Source organism: Oncorhynchus masou, chromosome 16 (assembly GCF_036934945.1).
Source record: "Oncorhynchus masou masou isolate Uvic2021 chromosome 16, UVic_Omas_1.1, whole genome shotgun sequence".
Lineage (NCBI taxonomy): Eukaryota > Metazoa > Chordata > Actinopteri > Salmoniformes > Salmonidae > Oncorhynchus > Oncorhynchus masou.
The window spans coordinates 17,733,124-17,754,473 of NC_088227.1; the positions used below are offsets into that span (position 1 = coordinate 17,733,124).

General features: G+C 41.0%; 1 protein-coding gene across 1 annotated transcript; it reads right to left on the reverse strand.

Moving 5' to 3' along the window:
- Positions 1–1,913: 1,913 nt before the first annotated feature.
- Positions 1,914–8,242, reverse strand: rfx6 (regulatory factor X, 6). The gene is made up of 19 exons (XM_064990396.1): positions 8,044–8,242; positions 7,440–7,593; positions 7,164–7,287; positions 6,953–7,014; positions 6,777–6,854; positions 6,661–6,688; positions 6,375–6,482; positions 6,170–6,247; positions 5,977–6,090; positions 5,827–5,876; positions 5,516–5,675; positions 4,987–5,128; positions 4,787–4,896; positions 4,586–4,703; positions 3,837–3,959; positions 3,455–3,664; positions 2,745–3,263; positions 2,303–2,515; positions 1,914–2,136 (listed from the first exon to the last, which is right to left on the reverse strand). Exons 1-19 carry the CDS (start codon positions 8,240–8,242, stop codon positions 1,964–1,966), a joined length of 2,763 nt encoding a protein of 920 aa, XP_064846468.1. The 3' UTR covers positions 1,914–1,963.
- Positions 8,243–21,350: the final 13,108 nt, after the last annotated feature.

Sequence of the window (21,350 nt, forward strand, 5' to 3'; positions counted from 1 at the left end):
CCTGGTCAATCTAATGTTACTGATTATGGTTTTATTAGCTTCCATCTGCTCCAAGACTAACAAAGCTGAATTTGGACAACCTGCGGGTGAATAAAACAATCTCTGTTTCTCTGAAGGGTCACTATGTATAAACAGCTTGATCCTGCTGTGGGTCATACATGTCTATTGGTTCTAGTTTCTGGTCAACACCTTTATCCAACCATATCTCCCTCCATTGTACAATGGTGAAATCACATAATCACATAATCACAGATAAAGCTCAATTTTGATCCGCTGCTTTCTACAATTGTGTTTCCGGACTGTAATCTTTCTTTCCTCGCCCAGTTTACCAATTAAAAGGACTGTTTATTCAGAGTTTTGACACAGGGGGCTTTGAATTGTGAGATAAGAGAGACTGTTCTGTTGGATGTATTGACGACCAGCCAAACTGTCTGAAGGAGCACATGAAAGCGACCTAACAAAGTGTCTCTTTCTGCCTCTCTCTCGACATGTTGATGTGTTAGTTAAGCAATAAGTTCATGTTATTTAATACATTTGAATTGAAAACAACAGTCATTTCTAAGTTCCTATCTCTCATTCGGCCATATACAGATAAGTACAAGTTTATATTTCAGACATTATTATTACACCGTAATAGGCTATAAAGGCAACTCAAATAAATAACATGGTATTTTTTTAAAACTTGTCATAATCAATCAAACCTGTCTTGCAGGTTTGACTGATTATGCCTCCAACAATTTCAAATTTGACATTACTCACTTTATTCTACGGGTATTTATTTACATGTTAACTTACAAAGTCTCCTCTGGCCACATTAAGATGAACAGGAACAGATTGAATTATATTAAAATGGTTGAATTGCAAATTATTAATTAATTCAGTTCAATAAAATATTTCACTGAACATTGAACAGCTGATGCCTTCATCAATTTACAAAATATATATTGGCTACACAGTGTGGGGGGAGTAGTGAACTATATGTAGTTCAACGAGTAATGTAACTACATTTTGCAGTAGCTTGGTGGTAGTTGAACTAAATTCTAATCGTGGTGTTTTTCGTAGTTCATATGGGTGAAGTAGGCCATCATATGGGTGAAGTAGGCCATCATATGGGTGAAGTAGGCCATCATATGGGTGAAGTAGGCCATCATATGGGTGAAGTAGGCCATCATATGGGTGAAGTAGGCCATCATATGGGGGAAGTAGGCCATCATATGGGTGAAGTAGGCCATCATATGGGTGAAGTAGGCCATCATATGAAGGGGTGAAGTAGGCCATCATATGGGTGAAGTAGGCCATCATCATATGGGTGAAGTAGGCCATCATATGGGTGAAGTAGGCCATCATCATATGGGTGATAGTAGGCCATCATATGGGTGAAGTAGACCATCATATGGGTGAAGTAGGCCATCATATGGGTGAGGTAGACCATCATATGGGTGAAGTAGGCCATCATATGGGTGAAGTAGGCCATCATATGGGTGAAGTAGACCATCATATGGGTGAAGTAGGCCATCATATGGGTGAAGTAGGCCATCATATGGGTGAAGTTTTTTGCCATCAGACCTTCCTAATTCTCACTTGAAACAGTTTTTGTGTTTAATAGGCTAAAATAAACATTCTGTTAAAATCTGACTACAGAGTGATATGTCGAGCAATTTATAGTCTATGATATTTCAGAATTAGATATAACTATTGATCACAAAGTAGTTTGGATGTAGTGAACTACTTTTTGAAAGTAACATTTTCTTAAGGGTAGCTTTAGTGTATCTTCACTTCTTCCAGTATGAAGTAATTGGTAACTTGGTAAACTACATTTTCAGAGTAGTTTCCCCAACGCTAAGGCTACACAAGAGAGATACACTGAGCATATTTCTGTCTGTGATCTGCGTCACTGTTTACAGTGACTGAGTGGTGTGGGAGGAGCTTGAGGAGTGTTGGTGGTGGGAGGGACAGTCACGGCTCATGTTCCTCCTCCACTAGACCCCATGAACACAGTGTTGATGGGGGGCAGCGATGACATCATGTCCCGTACCTCAGATGGTGCCCGGTGAGGAAGCAGTGCATCCTGGGAGTGGAACTGGGAAGGACCTCCGTACATGCATGGTGCAGAGACCGAGGAGGGGAGGGTAGGAGCTACAGAAGAGAGAAAACAAGTAAACAAAATAGTATCTTTAAAAAAACGAAACATTTTCTGTCATTTACTACAATCATTCTTGTCTTGCATTCATTGTTTCATCCATTGCTACAGATTGGTAGTGGAACATTGGAGTTCCCTATCAATCCATAATTTGTCACTGACCTCCAGGTGTGTGGGAGCCCAGTGAGTCAGACTCGGTGTAGTAAGGCCCAGCCGTCTTCCTGCCCGTGTCATCCAGGATGTTGAGGGGGTCGTGTACTTCACCGTACACTGGGACTGAGCGGATACTGCTCACACTGCTGATAACTGACACATGCTGGTCTATCATGGAACCCAGCCTCTGGCTATCCAGGTAGCTACTGTTTCCGTAGTACCCTGAAAAACAGAGAGGTTCCTCTATGAGTAGAATACACATTTATGGTTCAACTTGTTTTTTTATTTACGATAATTCTTATTGTTAGGACCCTTAATTATTTCTGACCAGGTGACGTGACCATGTGATCTAACCTTGATGAACTGACTAGTGAGGCCACGAAGTCTAGAAAAACTCAGGGCCCATTTTCTGATAATTCAATGGAGAAGACTTAGGTGTAGTCATTCATACCATTGTGTCCTGCTGCTGAGTAGGCAGACTCCTGACAGCCACGACTGTTTAACCCACTCCCATCAAAGTTGTATCCTACAGAGTCCAGTAGCTCAACCCCCTGGGTCTCCATCCCAGGATCAGGGACTGTGCTGTAATTGGAGGTGTGTCTGGAGCTGTAGGGGGACACTGCACAGCTGCTATTGAAGTAGTCTTTGGCCAGGTGCTGTTCACTGAAGGACGGGTAGTGGCTGCTGTCAGAGCGGGTGAGGTAGGCAGGGGCCTGGGCGTGTGTCTGGGGCCTGAACACAGCCTGGTAGTTGGAGGTGGTGGGGTAGTAGCTGGGGCTGCTGGGAGGGAGGCTCTGGTACATGGTGTCTGGGAAGGCTTGGCAGGAGATGTGGGGCTGGATGGTGGTGCAGGCGCTCTGGGGTCTGAGGGCCATGGTGCCCTGGTTGATGACACTGTCCCTGTTCACCATGGCTGGGGAGATGGGAGGGGTCATCAGAGGGCCACTGTTCTGGGAAAAGTCCATTTGTCCTGGGGGCACAGAGGAAAGATTTTAGACAACACAATAGGAACCTTTACTACAAATGAGCAGTTGTCACACAAGTTTACATTTTATGTTAAACCAATGAAAGTATGAACAAAGCTAACATACAACGGGGATAAATTAAATTCAGAAACAAGTGACAAAATGAGTCATGTCACCCTTAAAAACATATTTGCACCTGATAGGCAGAATCCATCGGTTTCAGAGCCCTGGTAGATGACCATGTTTGCTCCCGGAGCCTGCTGATGATTGGCTGACAGGGTCATGTATGCGTGTTCTAAGAGGGACTCGTTCTTCACAGACAGATCACTGGACACCGCACTGGGCTTGTTACGGTTGGCCAGGAAACAGGAGCTGGGGGAGGCAGTGAATGCCGCCTTGCTGGCATCTGAAAATAATCATAACAACGCAATGATCCGACTTCCTCCATTATTTCTCCGTACTGCTCCATAAAAACTGATAGTATTAATATGAAACGCAATAACAACTTACTAATGAAAAAGAACAATCAGAGTTATACATATAATTAGATAGTCTATGTATGTTATGTAATTGCTTACCTGCATTTCCCATGTACTTATCTAGGAGATTCTGAAGGTCTTGTTCTTTGTTGTTGTTGAATTGTGTCTCAATAGCCAGTAGGATATACTCATCCAGCAGCATGCGGATGAGATGGAACGAACCTGGGATAATAACAAACACATCTCTTACTGTCCTAGTTCCCCAGCAGAAATCTAATCGGGTTTCGATGTCAATATCATGACTTGATACTCAGCCAATCGCTAACAGCCTTCACCTTACAAACTGTGACAAGGCTCCAAAGGCTAATCTGTGCACCAATTTGCAGGTGTTGAGGGTTTGACCTGGCCAGCTCCAGAGATCTGCTTTCCCGTAGGCTTTCATCTCACCAGGCATGCTGTTTGACTTGTAGGGTCATGTGATTCTCCCCCAGTCTGTTTGACTTGTGTTTGGTGATAGAGCCGCCAAATGGCGGTGAGGAAGGTGCATGGGAGAGGTCTGTCTTCAAACACAGTGCACGCAACCATTTGATAATGCTTTCTTTACTTGGGGCCAGGCCATTATAATTTATGGCTCATTGTAGCATTCTGTTCAGAGCCGGCCGAAAAGATACATGTGTTTGCGTCTGACGTAGTGACGGACCGTGTATCATTTAGACTCAGTAGTAATGGGAGAGTCTGAATTTAAAATACAAATAGAGAAGTTTGACAGCATTTCCTACATGTTGTAGTTGTTACATGGATATACAGGTTACCCGGGGAACTGTTAGAGGGACGTAGTAATTTCTCACCAAAACTGGTGGCGTTGTTCAATGTGAGGTTGTGCATAACACGTGCTCCAAAGAAACTCCACTTGAGGAGGAAGTCCTGAGCTCGCTTCTTTATGAACCGTCCGTTCTGCTTCCCAGGCTGGAGAGAAAGGAACAAACAGATTGGATGTCAACATCCAATCGGACAACCCCAATCTTAGATCTGAAATGGGGACAACGTACCTTTATGACTTTCTGCTCCACAACAGTGTCCAGCCACTCGATAAAGGATTCCACAGTGGCATTCTTCTTCAGTAGGTCTTTCAGCTCTTGGAACACTGTTATTGAGTCATCTAGCAAACATGACGAGAAAGCAAATTAACATTGTTTACAGGAATGAACCTGGCAGGATTTTCCATGTACAATGCAAATGTTCTACTCACATTCAGAGTAGAGGTCAGAGTCTTGGTCTCCACTTGAGATGGTGAGAAGGGCTTGTGACCCTATGCTGTTCAAATCCACTTTATCTATATCCACCACCATTGAGTTCACCACATTCTGGTCAAAAAGAGCTGGTCTTGCAATCTGTTGTAAGAAAAGAAAATGACCAAAATAACCAAAATTAGCATCTGGATTCAATCTGTTTCGTCGAAGTTCAGCGGTACAGTGCGCTTGAAATGTAAAGGTAATTTCAAATTGAGCCGACATATGCAGCGTTTACCGTAATTGCAGTCTCCGCAAACGCGGAAACATTGCAACATTGCCTTTAAATTTCTATCACGCCGTAACGCCGACATTCAGTGCTACAGACTGTATCAAGCTCTAGGACATCCAGTTTATATATACAATTTCAATTTCTTAGAGTCATAATAAGATATGCAATATAGATACATTTTAGACACTTTTAAATGTCTTTGTAAAGTTAACACAATGATATTTATATTCCTCCCGTGCTGTAATACAATGCTTTACCTGGGCAAGGTGTAAGAAGGAGGTCTGACGTTTTAGAGAGGACACAAATCTGCGTGCGATCTGGAGCTTCTTCTCTGAGAGGCATTCTGGGAGGTTTTCCAGAGAAGACACCATCCAGTGTTCCCAGTGCTTGGCAAAGTTACGGATGTCTGCCAGGAGACTGCAAACAGGACAATCTTTATACACAACAATACATCACCCGAAGAGACGGCAGCATCTTATTTCCGTTAAATTCATACACCATAAACCTTATAGCAAATCTGGTGTTTAGATGAGCAAAATACGAATGATGAAAGATGAAAATACTCTACCTTTCAGGCATCTCCTGCATCGTAGCAGGGATCAGGACATCTGTCAGAACCTGAAAAACACCAAATGGATAGTACAACCTGTCCAGTTGAGGTAGGAGTCCTTCAACAACTAATGAGGATGCTGCTCTATGATTCTGGAAAAACACCCACCTTATATAGTATAGAGTCACACACACAGAAGATGTCCACGATAATGGTGTTCTCCAGCAGGGGTAAGAGGTGGTCGGGCATTCCTTGCCAGAAATGCATCAGGAAATTCTGTATCTGAAACATTGTAAATAGAATCAGGAGACAATTCGTCAGACGTGGCTACAACATCTTATGTCTTATTTTGGTAGAATACCTCTTTGAAGTTGACATTGATGGCATTGTCCAGGATGCACTGACAATGTGTTTTGTACATCACGATGAGCGTGTCCACCTATTGGACATGTGAAGATAATCCATAATGGTTACAGGTGTTTTTGGAGAAGATACTGTACTGTATGTAATCAGCAAATCTTGATGGCAAAGAAAGTTGAAGTACTGATGAAAATAATACAACAAACCTTCTCTTTAGAGATGGAACTTTGAAGCACTAGATGCTGTGGACTTGGGAATTCTGGAAGCAAAGTTCCTGTTTTGGAACTGAGGGAGTATTTCCGAGTGAACCCTCCCTATTAAATAGAGGAATAACAAACTGTATCAATATTTTGACCTTGTAGTCATGACTAGTCATGTAGTCTCATGACAAAAGTTTGAATGAATTAGATAACATGACTCATGTCTATAATATCTCACATAAAAATGCATTTAAAAATATATATATATTTTAAATATATATGTCAATCTTACCTCATTGTTGAGTTTGCTCCCTGAAAATCTACAATCAGATATGAAATCAGACTGACATTAAATCCCATACTATTACAACAATTCAAACCATTTGACTTATTCTAGAATGATCTTACCTCGTCAAGCCTTTTCCTGAGTACACCAAGTTATAATAGGCACTGCTCTCTTTGATGCCAATCCCATAATAATGATATCTGTTAAATATCAACAAAATTAAGCATTTTATATTGAGACCGATCAGATCCCTACAACAAGAAATCTTTTGAAAATAATATTTTCCACTATATCTTACTTTGAATGACCTCGGGTCCCAAGTCTTCTTGTTGTAAGAAGTGGAAATTTCTGCCTAATTGTCTAATATGCACAGAGAACGATACAAAAAAACATAATAGCTTTTTCCACCACAATTATTACTATGTTGTACTTACAGTATCTATAACATCTACCACAAACTACGACCTATCCAGCCCACCACCTCAACTACAACACATTACTCATCTCACCTTGCCAAATGTAGCAGCACAGGCTGGATCCAGTTTCTCCTTCCTACAGAAGTCTAGGTAGTGAGCATACAGGATGCAACGTGGCAGACAAACCCCTTCACAAACAGTGTAGTTTTCATCCAGCCTAGGGAACAAGCAGTCACAGAAATCCATGTAAAATCAATCACCAACAAGAAAAGAAACATTAACATTTGTAAGAAGGATTGTTATTATAGAAGTGCATCACATCACAAGCTATATTATAGATTTCCATAGGTTGTGACTTTGGAACACTACCATTGAAGGGTCAAATGAGTCTGTTTCTTCTTGTCCTTGATGATCTGAGTGATGCTTTTCCTCTGGGTCGTCTGGTTGAAAGCCAAATCTTTAGAATACTCCAGGAGGTCCTGGTCCTCCTCAGAAGATGGGGTCTCATTGCTGTCATCTGCTTCTGACAGGGTTGTGGGGGAGAAAACTGTCATGAGGTGAAATATATATTTGAGTAGTTCGGGGCCATGACATCTTTCCAGATTGGTACGTGGCTAAATGAACCATACAATTAGAAATAAGTACTCCCTATACAGGATTTTCAAGACTCTTCAAAATTAACATAGCAGAGAAATGTGTATTTTTGTTCAACTGGGTCAGATTGAGTAGATTGTTTTTATGTGGTAAATAATACATTATTTTATTCTAGCCTACCAATAAAAAAATGAAAGAAGTATATTTTAGTGCAGGTATATCTAAAAAAAAAATCCTACAATTTAATGCAGCACAAACTGTATTAGTTGACATCAACAAATATGGCTCTTGTTTTGGATGTTATTCTTGTATGACTCTTGGGTGAAGAGGGAACCTCTCAGTCTATGTGTAGGCCTATTAATCTGACTTGATTCCTCACCTGATTTAATTCCCAAATCACCTTCCTCGTCAAACTTTGAGATTGAATGTCCATGGAAAGCACTGCGTAATTTTTCGTTAGATAAGGTGGTGTGCATGAGCTCCTCGGATGCACTGCAGCAATTATTGGTTGATGGTGAATGAACATGAAGAAATTGTCCATCCTGGATCGGGCTTCCTGTATTCCGTTTCATAGGCATGTTAAATGCAAAATAAAAAGTGAAAGTAAAAGAAAACAAATGAAAAATTGTTTAAATTAAACATTTAAATGCATGTGCTAGAAAATGTACACATTATCTTCAGGAGGGGAACTATCCTATCCTCACAAATAAAATCCCCCAAATAAATTACTTTTCCCCTATTTGATCCTCTCATAATAGGACAAGGAAACTGCCCACACTGCAAGGTCAAACGTTTTCTTTTGCCATTTTCTCTTGGAATAAGATAATAAAAAATATTTTCTTGTAATAGAAAAGGTAAAGTGCAGTTCTGTAGTCTCTCTCTTACTCTGATACTACCTTCCAGAGTCAATTAAACCTGTGCTGTGGTTTAACACCGACGTCACACTGGTGATTGCCTAGGTATTCATTTATCATATTTGCAGAGGACGGGGGGCTGATTCAGACGATCAATGATTAACTAAAAAAACATAATCTCTCCTTGGTCTGCTGTAGCCTAGGTTTGCACTCAGCCAGCCCAGCCTGCCAGGGCGTCATGGCATAAACATATATGTTTTCTATAACTAGTAGGCCTCATTGAAAAAATGATAGAACGTACAGCAGTGTATTTGTCTACACATAATTATGATTTCCCATAGGCATATGCGAAATATCTAAATGCAACAGTTTCGGAGCAACAAGCAGGCCGCCCTAAACACATAAATTAGGTTTAGTTGCCCAAGGCAGGGTGATTATGGCAATTGCTACGCAGAAATGTCCCCCTCTAGTGTAGACAAGCCATTCGTTTTTCCTTTTGCGCTTTAATTATATCTGAAGACAAGAAATATGTTTCTAATCTGAAATGTCATGAAATACCATAGAATTGTATCTACTATTTTCAGGGCAAAATCTCACCTCATTTCTCTAAGGGGATAAACTTCTAAATTGCCCGATGCAGCAGGTGGCAGGAAGTTAGATTTTTCTCCATCCTTTTTACGGTCACGGCTGTTGGCTGTTGCTCCGAAGTTGGATGTGTCTTCATTGAAACGAAGGTACAGTAATTTCTAACAACAAAAACGTGGCAGCCAACGTGTTATTTGTCACTGAATTATATTGTTTATTTAGCTACCTGTCACCTTCCATGTGTAGTAGTTGTGTAATTTAGCTAGCTCGCTAATTTCCATGCGGAGAATGGCTAACGTTTGCTCGCTAGCTAGCTAGTGAATGAAATGGGAAGGTGTCTCAAGCACAGACAGAAATGCTTTACAGTAACTATAGTCTAAGCTTTTTAATAGTAGCTAAATTCGTAGCCATATCTAAAGTAATGTTTGACTTTGGGAATTACACTCGATGTGTTAGTTGGTTAGTTCTACTGCTCATCATGACACGCATATGAGGTCGATGTGTAGCACCAGCTAACGTTTACACTACATGACCAAAAGTATGTGGACACCTGCTCGTCGAACATCTCATTCCGAAATCATTGGAATATGGAGTTTGTCCCCCGTTTGCTGCTATAACAGCCTCCACTCTTGTGGGGCGGCAGGGTAGCCTAGTGGTTAGAGCGTTGGACGAGTAACCGGAAGCTGACAAGGTACAAATCTGTCGTTCTGCCCCTGAACAGGCAGTTAACCCACTGTTCCTAGGCCGTCATTGAAAATAAGAATTTGTTCTTAACTGACTTGCCTAGTTAAATAAATAATGTTGGACACAGTAGACTATTTTCATTTTTTTTCTATTATAGTACATTGGATGCCTGTCATTCATATTCCATTCACCAGTTCAATGTAACATCGATAGGTGTAGGGTACTACATGATGCTCTAATTTTCTCTACTCATATTGAGGTTCCTATAACCTAGCAGAGCACATGAGCGGAGTTGATTAAAATCCCCTCTCCATGGTGCGCACTGCTCTGGTGCCCCATGTCCTTTCCTACAGCTCCGCTAAAAACTGCTCCACACTTAGAGACAAGAACTCCCGCTCCAAATTCGATCCATTCATTCAAATCACAATTTAACCAACATCCACCTATTTGTTGTGACTACCTGGACCTAACAATTGTTTTACGTATTGAAACCAAACCATATGGATTTGAATGACGAGTATTTTGAATAAACATGAAAATGTAAGAAGTGAACATAATTTCAAATAGGCTACATGTCAAACATACAAACATTCTAAATAGGTCAGGCTCCCTGTCTGGCTCCTAAGTAGAAACATTTATTATTTAGGCTATATTATTTAAACAGGTCAAGACATAAAGCCACAGCGTTTAAACGTTTTATTAAATCATTCTAGTTTATATATTGCGCATATAGGTTGTTTGTGCGTATAGGCTGTGACTTAAATTGCGCATATAGGCTGTGACTTAGAATGAAATAAAAATGACTTATTAGTGCCTTTTGAATTCATTTTTAGAAACACGAGTTTGGCCAGTCTGTGGCTTCAGGCTCATGACAGTGCCTGGAGAACCAGCCAGCAGCAGAGAATGTCCTCTCCACACTTACAGAGCCTCTGGGAATGCTAAACACCTTTTTGTCCACTCTAGCCAGGCTGGGCAGAGTTTTTTTGCTGTTGGTAGGCCTAAAGGTTTTTAGGCAAAATTACCTAATCAAAATGGAAAGTTCCCACATTCAAAGAACATGCCAGATCTATTGGACCAACATCAATTATGGACAATTGTATAGGTAATAGATCGAAAATGAAGAATGTTTGAGATCTGATTTTTAGTTTATAAATACTTCGCTACAATGACACACTTAGTTATCTACCCATCTCATTCCTTTCTTTTAGCATGTGCAAGTAGTAAGTACACAATCATACTTTTGGGATCCTTGTCTTTTCAGATTCCACAATGATTCTTTAGTTGTGGACACTACATAACGGCACTCCATCTCTTGCTCTTTGGCCTCATCATTGTAAGTTACCTTGATTTTGCACCTGTGTGTTTTATCAGTTTCTTAATAAAAATATTTAGCGAACTCCATTACAGTAGCAAAAGCAAGGGGCTGTAGCAGCACACAAGTAGACTACAAATGCATCCTGGGGTTGGGCACTCCCTAAGCTCTTGAAGTGAATTCTACTGGAGCGAAATTGGAGTGGGCAAGAAGGCAACATAGGTACGCACAGGTCGAGAAAAGACATTGAGGTGACACATTCAATACCGCCTTGCACACTCTTGCCTGAATCTAGGTGATCTTGAGTGTAATCATTAGTCCAACAGTTGCAAACGAGAGTTACTATTGTACAAATTCAGATATGTTTATCCCCGTTTCGTTCTGTTTGCTTCCGTTTAAGAAACATTTTTTAACAGAATCGGCAGAATGAATACACCCCCGATCACTCGTTAACACAGTTCACTTTCATAGCTGACACGTTGTATTCCTTCTCATGTCTATGCACTCTCCTCCTCTCATATTTTTTTCTTTGTTTGTGGACCTCAATGCACAACACATCAGCTGTATGTGACCAGGCGGAAAAAAAAACTTTCCAAACCATATCATAACCCCTACACACATAGGTGCCCTACATAGTTGTCACCATTTTAGCTAAAGTAATGTCATAGTCAACATAGCTAATAGAACTAATGTGTTAGTAAACCCGCTGCAATCATGCAGTAACGTTAGTGTATAGTCAGTAGGCACTTTAACAGTTACACCGGCAGGCCCCGATGGCAAAAAAAATAGTAAAGCCAAAGGCTTACCTTGGAAGAGTTGCACTGTTGTGTTGGATAGTCATAGCCCCCTTTTGTCAATGTTTTCTCTCTTTATGACAAATAAATCATAAAATGTACACTTTATCCACATCATCAATAGCTAACATAGCATCCCTCTGTTTGAGCAGGCTGTTTGAGCAGGCTAAACTAGCTAGCTGCATTTGCTAGCTGCTGGTAAGTAAATTCAACTGAAAGTGAAACAAAATTAAATCTCTTGCTTCTCCATTTTTGAGTAAATACATTTGTTGAAAACTGTTAAACTATTGTCTTTCTCTCTTTGAGACAACTACTCACCACATTTTATGCACTGCAATGCTAGCTTTCTGTAGCTTATGCTTTAGTACTAGATTTATTCTCTGATCCTTTGATTGGGTGGACAACATGTCAGTTCATACTGCAAGAGCTCTGATAGGTTGGAGGACGTTCTCCGGAAGTTGTCATAATTATTGTATAAGTATGGAAGGGGGTGAGAACCTTGAGCCTCCTAGGTTTTGTATTGAAGCCAATGTACCCAGAGGAAGATGGAAGCTAGCTGTCCCCCGGCTACACCATCGTGTTACCCTACAGAGTACTGTTGAGGCTACTGTCATGACGTTGGTCTTGGGGCTAGGTTTATGACAGTCATAAATACCTCTTTTCCCCTTTTTCCTCTCTCTACCCTACTGATGTTACATTTGCAAAACCCATGGTATTCTGGGAACATCAGAAGGTGGGGGGAAATCTGGTAATCCGACCAATTGAACATATGCGGTGGTACTTAATGAATATGATGTCAGTTCGGTAGTCATCTGAGACATTCTCATCAATGATAAGATGACAAACTCTACAGTGGAAAGTCTACACATCAGAGTTATCGGATTCACATGGAATTGTTGTTCAATTTTAATGTTTGAATATGAAATTATTCGTGATGGGATGAAATGTGATTTTAGCTTCTAAAATGTGGGTTTTCATAAGATGGGGCTCTGCTCAATCAGTGGCCTGCCCCTGTGAAGGGACGTGGGCTATAAAACTTTTCAAACACACCCTCCTCTCCCTTCCTATATAAAGCCTTGACGACAATATAACCTCCTGTTCCGAGGATGTGACGACACCGGTCTGATGTCAGAATGGTTCAGATAATAACTACAGAACGAAGCCAACATCTGCGTGAGCTTTGGTTGTAAATGGTATGAACTTTGAACTCTTATTCACTACAGAAGTGATACCTCCTAGCTATTGAGTTAGCAACAGCCACTGCAAACGAGGGTTAGGAAGGAACAGACAGAGTATCCCGTCTACCACACAACGACGTTACTACAACGTATTCAATTTACCAGCAGAGACATTCTTCGAAAATGATTAAGGACTCGGTTGGGCAACACGGCCTTCCATCTACCACCAACTTACCGAAGCGCAGCTGAGTAAATATTTATTGCATTTTCCTTTTCCAAATGGGCAGTAATTTAGAATGCATAAGATACTGTATTTATGATAGCACAGCTTCACCCTTTGTACCTCAGCCTTCCAGCTCTTTCACTCAAACCCAGACCCTTTTTTTTGTGTAACCAGCTGTCATATCTGTTCCGCCCGCTAGGGACGTTTTCCTTTATGACGTAATTTTGAGTCAAGTTATGATTTAAGTATGTGTAATTCTGTGTGATTAGTTAAGTATTTAGTAAATAAATAATGAAACCCAATTTTGTTGTATTGCTGATTCAACTTGTTAGCCAGGGTTCGTGCAGATATCTGAAAGTTGTAAATTCCTGGTTGAGACTGAATTAAGATGCTGATTAACATTGATTGCTATTGATGTAAAATATTACTAGGTCTTTGAGAGTTTATTCGGAAGATAACAGCTCTATAAATATTATTTTGTGGTGCCCGACTCTCTAGTTAATTACATTTACATGATTAGCTCAATCAGGTAATATTAATTATGGAGAAATTATTTTATAGAATAGCATGTCATATCACTTAATCCTGCATAGCCAAAGACACGACAGTACTGTAGACTTTAATTTTAAATTATTTGGTGATGTGAATATATTTAGTATAGCTTTACCTAAATAGGATAACTTTTAAAATTATTTACAGTTATGAAATTCACTGAGGATGGGTCCTGCTCCTTTGAGGAGCCTTGCTGCAGAGACTTGCTTCGATTCAGCCACGAGTATCAGTGAGGTTGGGAACTGATGTTGGGCGATTAGGCCTGGCTCGCAGTCGGCGTTCCAATTCATCCCAAAGGTGTTTGATGTAGTTGAGATCAGGGCTCTGTGCAGACCAGAACAAGTTCTTCCACACCGATCTCGACAATCCATTTCTGCATGAATCTCGCTTTGTGCACGGGGGCATTGTCATGCGGAAACAGTAAAGGGCCTTCCCCAAACTGTTGCCACAAAGTTGGAAGCACAGAATTGTCTAGAATGTCATTGTATGCTGTAGCGTTAAGATTTCCCTTCACTGGAACTAAGGGTCTAACCCGAACCATGACAAACAGCCCCAGACCATTATTCCTCCTCCACCAAACTTTATAGTTGGCACTATGCATTGGGGCAGGTAGTGTCTCCTGGCATCCGCCAAACCCAGAATTGTCTGTCGGACTGCCAGATGAAGTGTGATTCATCACTCCAAAAGAACGCATTTCCACTGCTTCAGTCCAATGGCGGCGAGCTTTACACCACTCCAACTGATGGTTGGCATTGCTTATGGTGATCTTAGGCTTGTGTGCGGCTGCTCGGCCATGGAAACTCATTTCATGAAGCTCCCGACGAACAGTGCTGACGTCGTTTCCAGAAGCAGTTTCGAACTCGATAGTGAGTGTTGCAACCGAGGACAGACGATTTTTACATGCAACGCACTCGGTCCCATTCAGTGAGCTTGTGTGGCCTGCCACTTCGCGGCTGAGCCATTTTTGCTATTAGACATTTCCACTTCACATTTCCACTTTACAATAACAGCACTTACAGTTGACCGGGCAAGCTCTAGCAGGGCAGAAATTTGATGAACTGACTAATTGGAAATGTGGCATCCTATGATGGTGCCACATTGAAAGTCACTGAGCTCTTCAGTAAGACCATTCTACTTCCAGCGTGTGTCTATGGAGATTGCATGGCTGTGTTCTTGATTGTTTACACCTGTCAGCAATGGGTGTGGCTGAAATAGCCAAATCCACTCATTTGAAGAGGTGTCCACATACATTTGTATACAGTGCACTCAAAGTATTTTCCACATTTTGTTACGTTACAGCCGTATTCTAAAATGGATTAAATACAAAAAATTCCTCAATCTACACACAATACCCCATAATGACAAAGCAAAAAATATATAGTACAGTACCAGTCAAGTTTGGACACACCTACTCATTCAAGGGTTTTTGCACACAATTTATATCCTCTCAACCAGCTTAACCTGGAATGCTTTTCCAACGGTCTTGAAGGAGTTCCCACATGCTGAGCACCCTTTGGATGCTTTTCCTTCACTCAGCGGTCCAACTCTTCCCAATCCATCTCAATTGGGTTGAGATCGGGTGATTGTGGAGGCCAGATCATCTGATTCAGCACTCCATCACTCTCCTCCTTGGTCAAATCGCCCTTACACAGCCTGGAGGTGTGTTAGGTCATTGTCCTGTTGAAAAACAAATGATAGTCCCACTAAGCGCAAACCAGATGGGATGGTGTATCGCTGCAGAATGCTGTGGTAGCCATGCTGGTTGTGTGCCTTGAATTCTTTTTTTTCTTTTTCAATTTCAAGTTTTATTAAGTTTTCTTGTTTTTCAATCAACCAACAAAACACATTCCACATTCACAGATGTGACAGGCTTAAAAAAATAAAAAGTCAAAAATATAATAGTACATTTGAAAAAATAAAAATACAATTAAAATGAAAGATTAAGAAAAAGAAGTGATTTTATTTGACTATCTATTTATTTTCCTTGATATATATACACACGCACACATACTCAAAAACAAAATTTAAAAAACAAACACATATAACACTTGCAGCACTATCAAGGTTCTTATCTGCTATTTCTAGCATTCGCTGAGACGACGGGCCAATAATTAGTTTTTAGGTTTTACACAACCTTACACAACATGTATCTGCGCATTTCCCTTGTCACCCCGTTCACTCTGTCCAGTTTGAAATATAGTTGAGTAGTGGAGACCAGAGTCTATCAAACTTGGGCTGTCTCTTGTGGAGGTCATAAGTGAGCTTTTCAAGAGGGAGAAAGTCAACAATCTGGTCAATCCACATTTTAAATGTAGGAGGGGTATTAGAGGCCCACAATAGAAGAATACATTTCTTAGCAAAGTATGTAATAGTCATAAGCAAATTTTCTCTGTCAGGATCAAGAACAAAGTCCTGCTGGGCATTAAGAAGATGACACGGGGTCATATCAAACTGTACCTCTAGTATTTTCTGTGCAGCAGTATGTATAGATTGCCAGATTCTGGCAATCTCTCTACAGCTCCAAAATACATGCATATAGGTTCCACTTTCAGAGGTACATCTTTTACAGTTAGGAGACATATCTGTTTTGATTCTATGGAGTCTCAAAGGAGTATAATAAAATTGTAATTAGATTCTTTCATTTTTACATTGGTAGAGGAGCAGTATACCCTGTCGCAAACCTCCACCCATAACTCATCACTGATAGTCAAACCAAGGTCCTTTTCCCAGATTATTTTCAAAGGAGTAAAGGAGGAGCCTCCTTTCTCAGATATTTTGCCTTTAATGGATTGTGCTGTGACAAGAAGGGTTTCAACTTCATTCTAAACCTCCTCTTGGAGGTAATTGAGGAAATTTGTAAGTCGCTCTGGATAAGAGCGTCTGCTAAATGACTTAAATGTAAATGTAAATTACATGTCTAATTTGAAGATATATATATATATATATATAAAAAAATGGATCTTGGCACATCGAATTCACTGCAGAGCTCTTGAAAGGATTTCAGTGTAGCGGATCCGGGTTTGTGACTAAAGCCTCAGGCTCATTAGCATAACGCAACGTTAACGATTTCTGAAAATCGCAAATAAAATGAAAATAATGCGTCTGCTCTCAAGCTTAGCCTTTTCTTAACAACACTGTCATCTCAGATTTTCAAAATATGCTTTTGAACCATAGAAATTGACTAATTTGTGTAAGAGTATGCAAATCTAGCATAGCATTTTGAGTAGTTGCACCAACATTTTCACAAAAACCAGATAACCAAATAAATAAAATCATTTACCTTTGAAGAGCTTCTGATGTTTTCAATGAGGAGACTCTCAGTTACATACCAAATGCGCAGTTTTTCCTGAAAGCGTCTGTGTGTAGGAGAAATCGTTCCGTTTTCTACATTGCGTCTGTACCGAAACGAACCGAAAATTCAGTCACCTACAACGTAAAACTTTTTCCGGATTAACTACATAATATCTTCTCGAAACATGGCAAACGTTGTTTGGAATCAATCCTCAAGGTGTTTTTTCACATATCTTCATTGATATGCAGTTCGTGGAAGCTTGCTTTCCTCTCTGTATCGCATGGAAAAATACTGGCAGGTGACTTTTGCGCACCAAGGTTTCTGCGCAGGACACCGGGCGGACACCTGGTAAATGTGGTCTCTTATGGTCAATCTTCCAATGATCTGCCTACAAATACGTCACAATGCTGCAGACACCTTGGGGAAACGACAGAAAGGGCAGGCTCATTCCTCTCGCATTCACAGCCATATAAGGAGACAATGGAAAACAGAGCCTCAAAAATCCTTGTCATTTCCTGGATGCCATCTCATCTTGGTTTTGCCTGAAGCTCATGTTCTAGGGCACGCACAGAGAATATCTTGGTATTTCTGGACACGTCAGAGTGTTTTCTTTCGAATGCTATCAATTATATGCATAGTCGAGCATCTTTTTGTGACAAAATATCTTGTTTAAAACGGGAATGTTTTTCATCCAAAAATGAAATAGCGCCCCCATAGATGTAAGAGGTTAATGGATTGTGCTGTGACAAGAAGGGTTTCAACTTCATTCTAAACCTCCTCTTGGAGGTAATTGAGGAAATTTGTAAGTCGCTCTGGATAAGAGCGTCTGCTAAATGACTTAAATGTAAATGTAAATTACATGTCTAATTTGAAGATATATATATATATAAAAAAATGGATCTTGGCACATCGAATTCACTGCAGAGCTCTTGAAAGGATTTCAGTGTAGTGGTTTTCTGATGAAATAGGTCTGAAAAGGTCCTGATTCCTAGAGTATGCCAAAGATTAAAGTTGGCATCCCTCAGGGCTTTTGGCAAGTCTGGGTTGCCTAAGTCTGGGTTGCGAGTGAGAACATATTTGGGAGGAAATGCCCAGGTATTTCTTACAGTCCCTCCATGCTTGTAGGGTGCTGTAAATCACAAAGGTTTTGGCTATGTTGCCCACTTCACTAAAGTTATTAATGAATATAATTTAGTTTAAGGGCATTGAACCACAGGATTGGGCTTCTATCTGAAGCCATGTGGTCTCTTGTTTGTTTGTGATCCATGTTAGCATGTTGCGGATTTGGGCAAACCAGTAGTACAAATGAAGGGAGGGAAGGGCAAGACCACCCTTAGATTCAGGTTTCGATAGAGTGGAAAACTTGATCCTAGGTTTTTTATTGCCCCATATAAATTTGGTGATGCTTTGGTTAGTTGGTTTGAAGAAGGAAACTGGGAGATAGCATGGGAGCATCTGAAATAAGTAGTTCAGTCTAGGGAGGACGTTCATACGGATGACATTAATTCTTCCTACGAAGCTAATTGGGAGGGAGATCCAGGTTTGGAGATCGTTCTTGATTCGATCCAGGAGTGGAAGATAATTTTCCTTAAGGCTATTCAGATCTGGTGTTATGAAGATCCCGAGGTATTGAACCCCCTGTGTTTTCCATTGGAAAGGACATAGTGTCTTCATAGAGCTGGTGAGTGTAATATTGAGAGGGCAGACAGTGGATTTGTTAAAACTGATCTTATAACCTGAAATTGCCATACTGAGCAATTGTGTCTAAAATGAGAGGGAGGGATTTCTCAGGGTTGGATATGTAGAGCAAAACATAATCCGCTTAAAGCGAAATCTTGTGCTGCAGGCCGCCTGCAGAAACACCCATAATACCTGGATGGCTCCTTATCAGCTCTGCCAGAGGCTCCGCCCCCAACAAGTAGAGCAGGGGGGACAGCGAGCACCCCTGTCTTGTGCCCCGTTCCAGAGGGAATCTGTCAGAGTTCAGTCCATTAGTAGTCACCATGGCATTTGGATGAGAGTATAGTGATTTGATCCATTTAATAAAATTTGGGCCCATATTGAACTTTTCTAAGACTGAAAACAGAAAGCTCCACTCCATCCTGTCAAACGCCTTCTCAGCATCCAGTGAAGCCAGCAGGACAGGGGTCTTCTGTGCGTTTACTTGATCAATAATATCAAAAAGATGGCGAATGTTATCAGAAGAGTGTCTGTCTCTAATAAATCCAGTTTGGTCCGCTTTTATTATTTTGGGAAGAAGAGTGTTTAGTCTTTTGGCGAGCAATTTGGTAATTATTTTATAGTCGAAATCCAACAAGCTTATGGGCCGGAAGGACGAGCAGGATAGGGGGTCCTTGTCCTTTTTTAGCAACACTGTAATGTGGGCTGTGTGCATTGAGTCTGGGAGAACTCAGTTTTTGCAAAAATCCTCCAGCATTGGCATGAAGATAGGGCGGAGCTGGGGCCAAAAAGCTTTGTAGAGCTCTCTGGGGAATCCATCTGGGCCTGGGGACTTATTAGGTGGCATGGAGGTAATTGCCTCCAGGATCTCCTCAGGAGTGAAGGGGGAGTTGAGATGGTTTAGGTAGTGAGATTCCCTCTAGGAAAGAGTGGAGTTCTGCCTCCGTGTGTTTTCTCTCAGATGTGTATAGTTTGCGGTAAAAATCATGAAAAGTTACATTTGATATTTTTTTGGGTTGTATGTGACCTCGTCCTATCCGCCTGTTCGGATAGCCATGATTGTACGCTCTGACTGCTCCTTTTTTAATTGGTAAGCAAGCAATCTACTGGGCCTATTGCTATACTCATGGTATTTCTGTTTAGTAAAGAAAACCTTTTTTTTTATCTCCCGAGTGTAGTCCAAATTCAGTTTGTCTTTGGCTGCTTTAAGATGACTCCAGGAGGTGCTGTCTGGGGATTGTTTATGTATTCTTTCACAGCATTCCATCTCCCTCTGAAGATCTAGCCTGTGTGCTTCCATTGCTTTTTTCTTAGAGGAAGCATATGCGTTTAGATGGCCTCTTAGTGTGGCTTTAGCAGCGTCCCACATTGTGGCCGGAGAAACAGGAGACTCTTTGTTGTCTTGAGTGTAGTTGTCTATCCATGTAGTTACCAATGTATGGAACGCTTCGTTTGATAGCATGGAGGTGTTGAATTTCCAGCTCTTTGACCTCGGGATGTTTTTGCAGAGGTCAAACCGGAGGTGGACAAAGGCGTGATCTGAAAGTGCTATGGGTCCGATTGTACATGTGGCTGAATTTATGAAACTCTTTGGTATAAAAATGTAATCTATACGGGAGTAGGTGTTATGGACATTAGAGTAGTATGTATAGTCCATAGATGAGCTATTAGTCTCTCTCCAGATATCTATCAGTCCCATCTCTTTAGTAAGAGAGTTCAACATCTTTGCAGATCTAGGATTTGTGGTGGGGACTTGAGATGATTTGTCTAGGGTTGGGTCAAGGGTACAATTAAAATCTCCGGCCACCACGCCAAAGGAGACACAATGCTCATTGAACAGGGTTATCATTTTTTGACATGAAGGCAGGAGTATCTGTGTTTGGGGTGTATATGTCTAATATAGTCATTGGTTGACCATATAGTGACCCAGTTATCAAAATAAATCTCCCCTCCGGATCAGATATGTTTTTGTCAATTATGAATGGAACATTTTTATGGATAAGTATGGCTGTGCCTCTACTGTTTGATTTGAAAGATGAGAAATACACCTGTCCCACCCAAGCTCTGCGGAGTTTGGCATGTTCAGCATCACAGAGGTGTGTCTCTTGTAATAGCGCGATGTCTGCTTTTTCCTTTTTTAGAGCACATAGTGACTTTTTCCGTTTTATTGCATGCCCTAGACCATGGCAGTTCCATGTCAATAGATTTAAGGTACTAGTCATCGAACAGTAATCGAACTTTCGTGCAAGTCATCGCTGGGTAAAAGTGGATAGTAGTTACAGCTGTGTTCACATAAAAGGAAAATAAATGGTGTACATAAAATAATAATCTCTGAACACCCCAGCCGAGTTCCCAAACAACTCGACACATCCCTTTGGATCTATTACTCCCCCGCTCAGTCTCAATTCTGTGTTCCGAATAAAACAAAAACCCGGGAACAGTTAGCAACACACAACGTCTCCCTCTCCCCACCCAAGAAATGCCTCATCCTCTCCACCCCGCATTGAGTAAATGACACAGTTGCCCTCGTCC

Bases quoted from the DNA above. Each gene is read 5' to 3' on its own strand.
- rfx6 (XM_064990396.1), bottom strand. From the start codon at position 8,242: ATGCCTATGAAACGGAATACAGGAAGCCCGATCCAGGATGGACAATTT. The intron at 6,091-6,169 runs GTATTCTACCAA...ACAATGTTTCAG, and splicing joins TCAATGTCAACTTCAAAGAG to ATACAGAATTTCCTGATGCA. The intron at 4,704-4,786 runs GTACGTTGTCCC...CTTTCTCTCCAG, and splicing joins TGGAGCAGAAAGTCATAAAG to CCTGGGAAGCAGAACGGACG.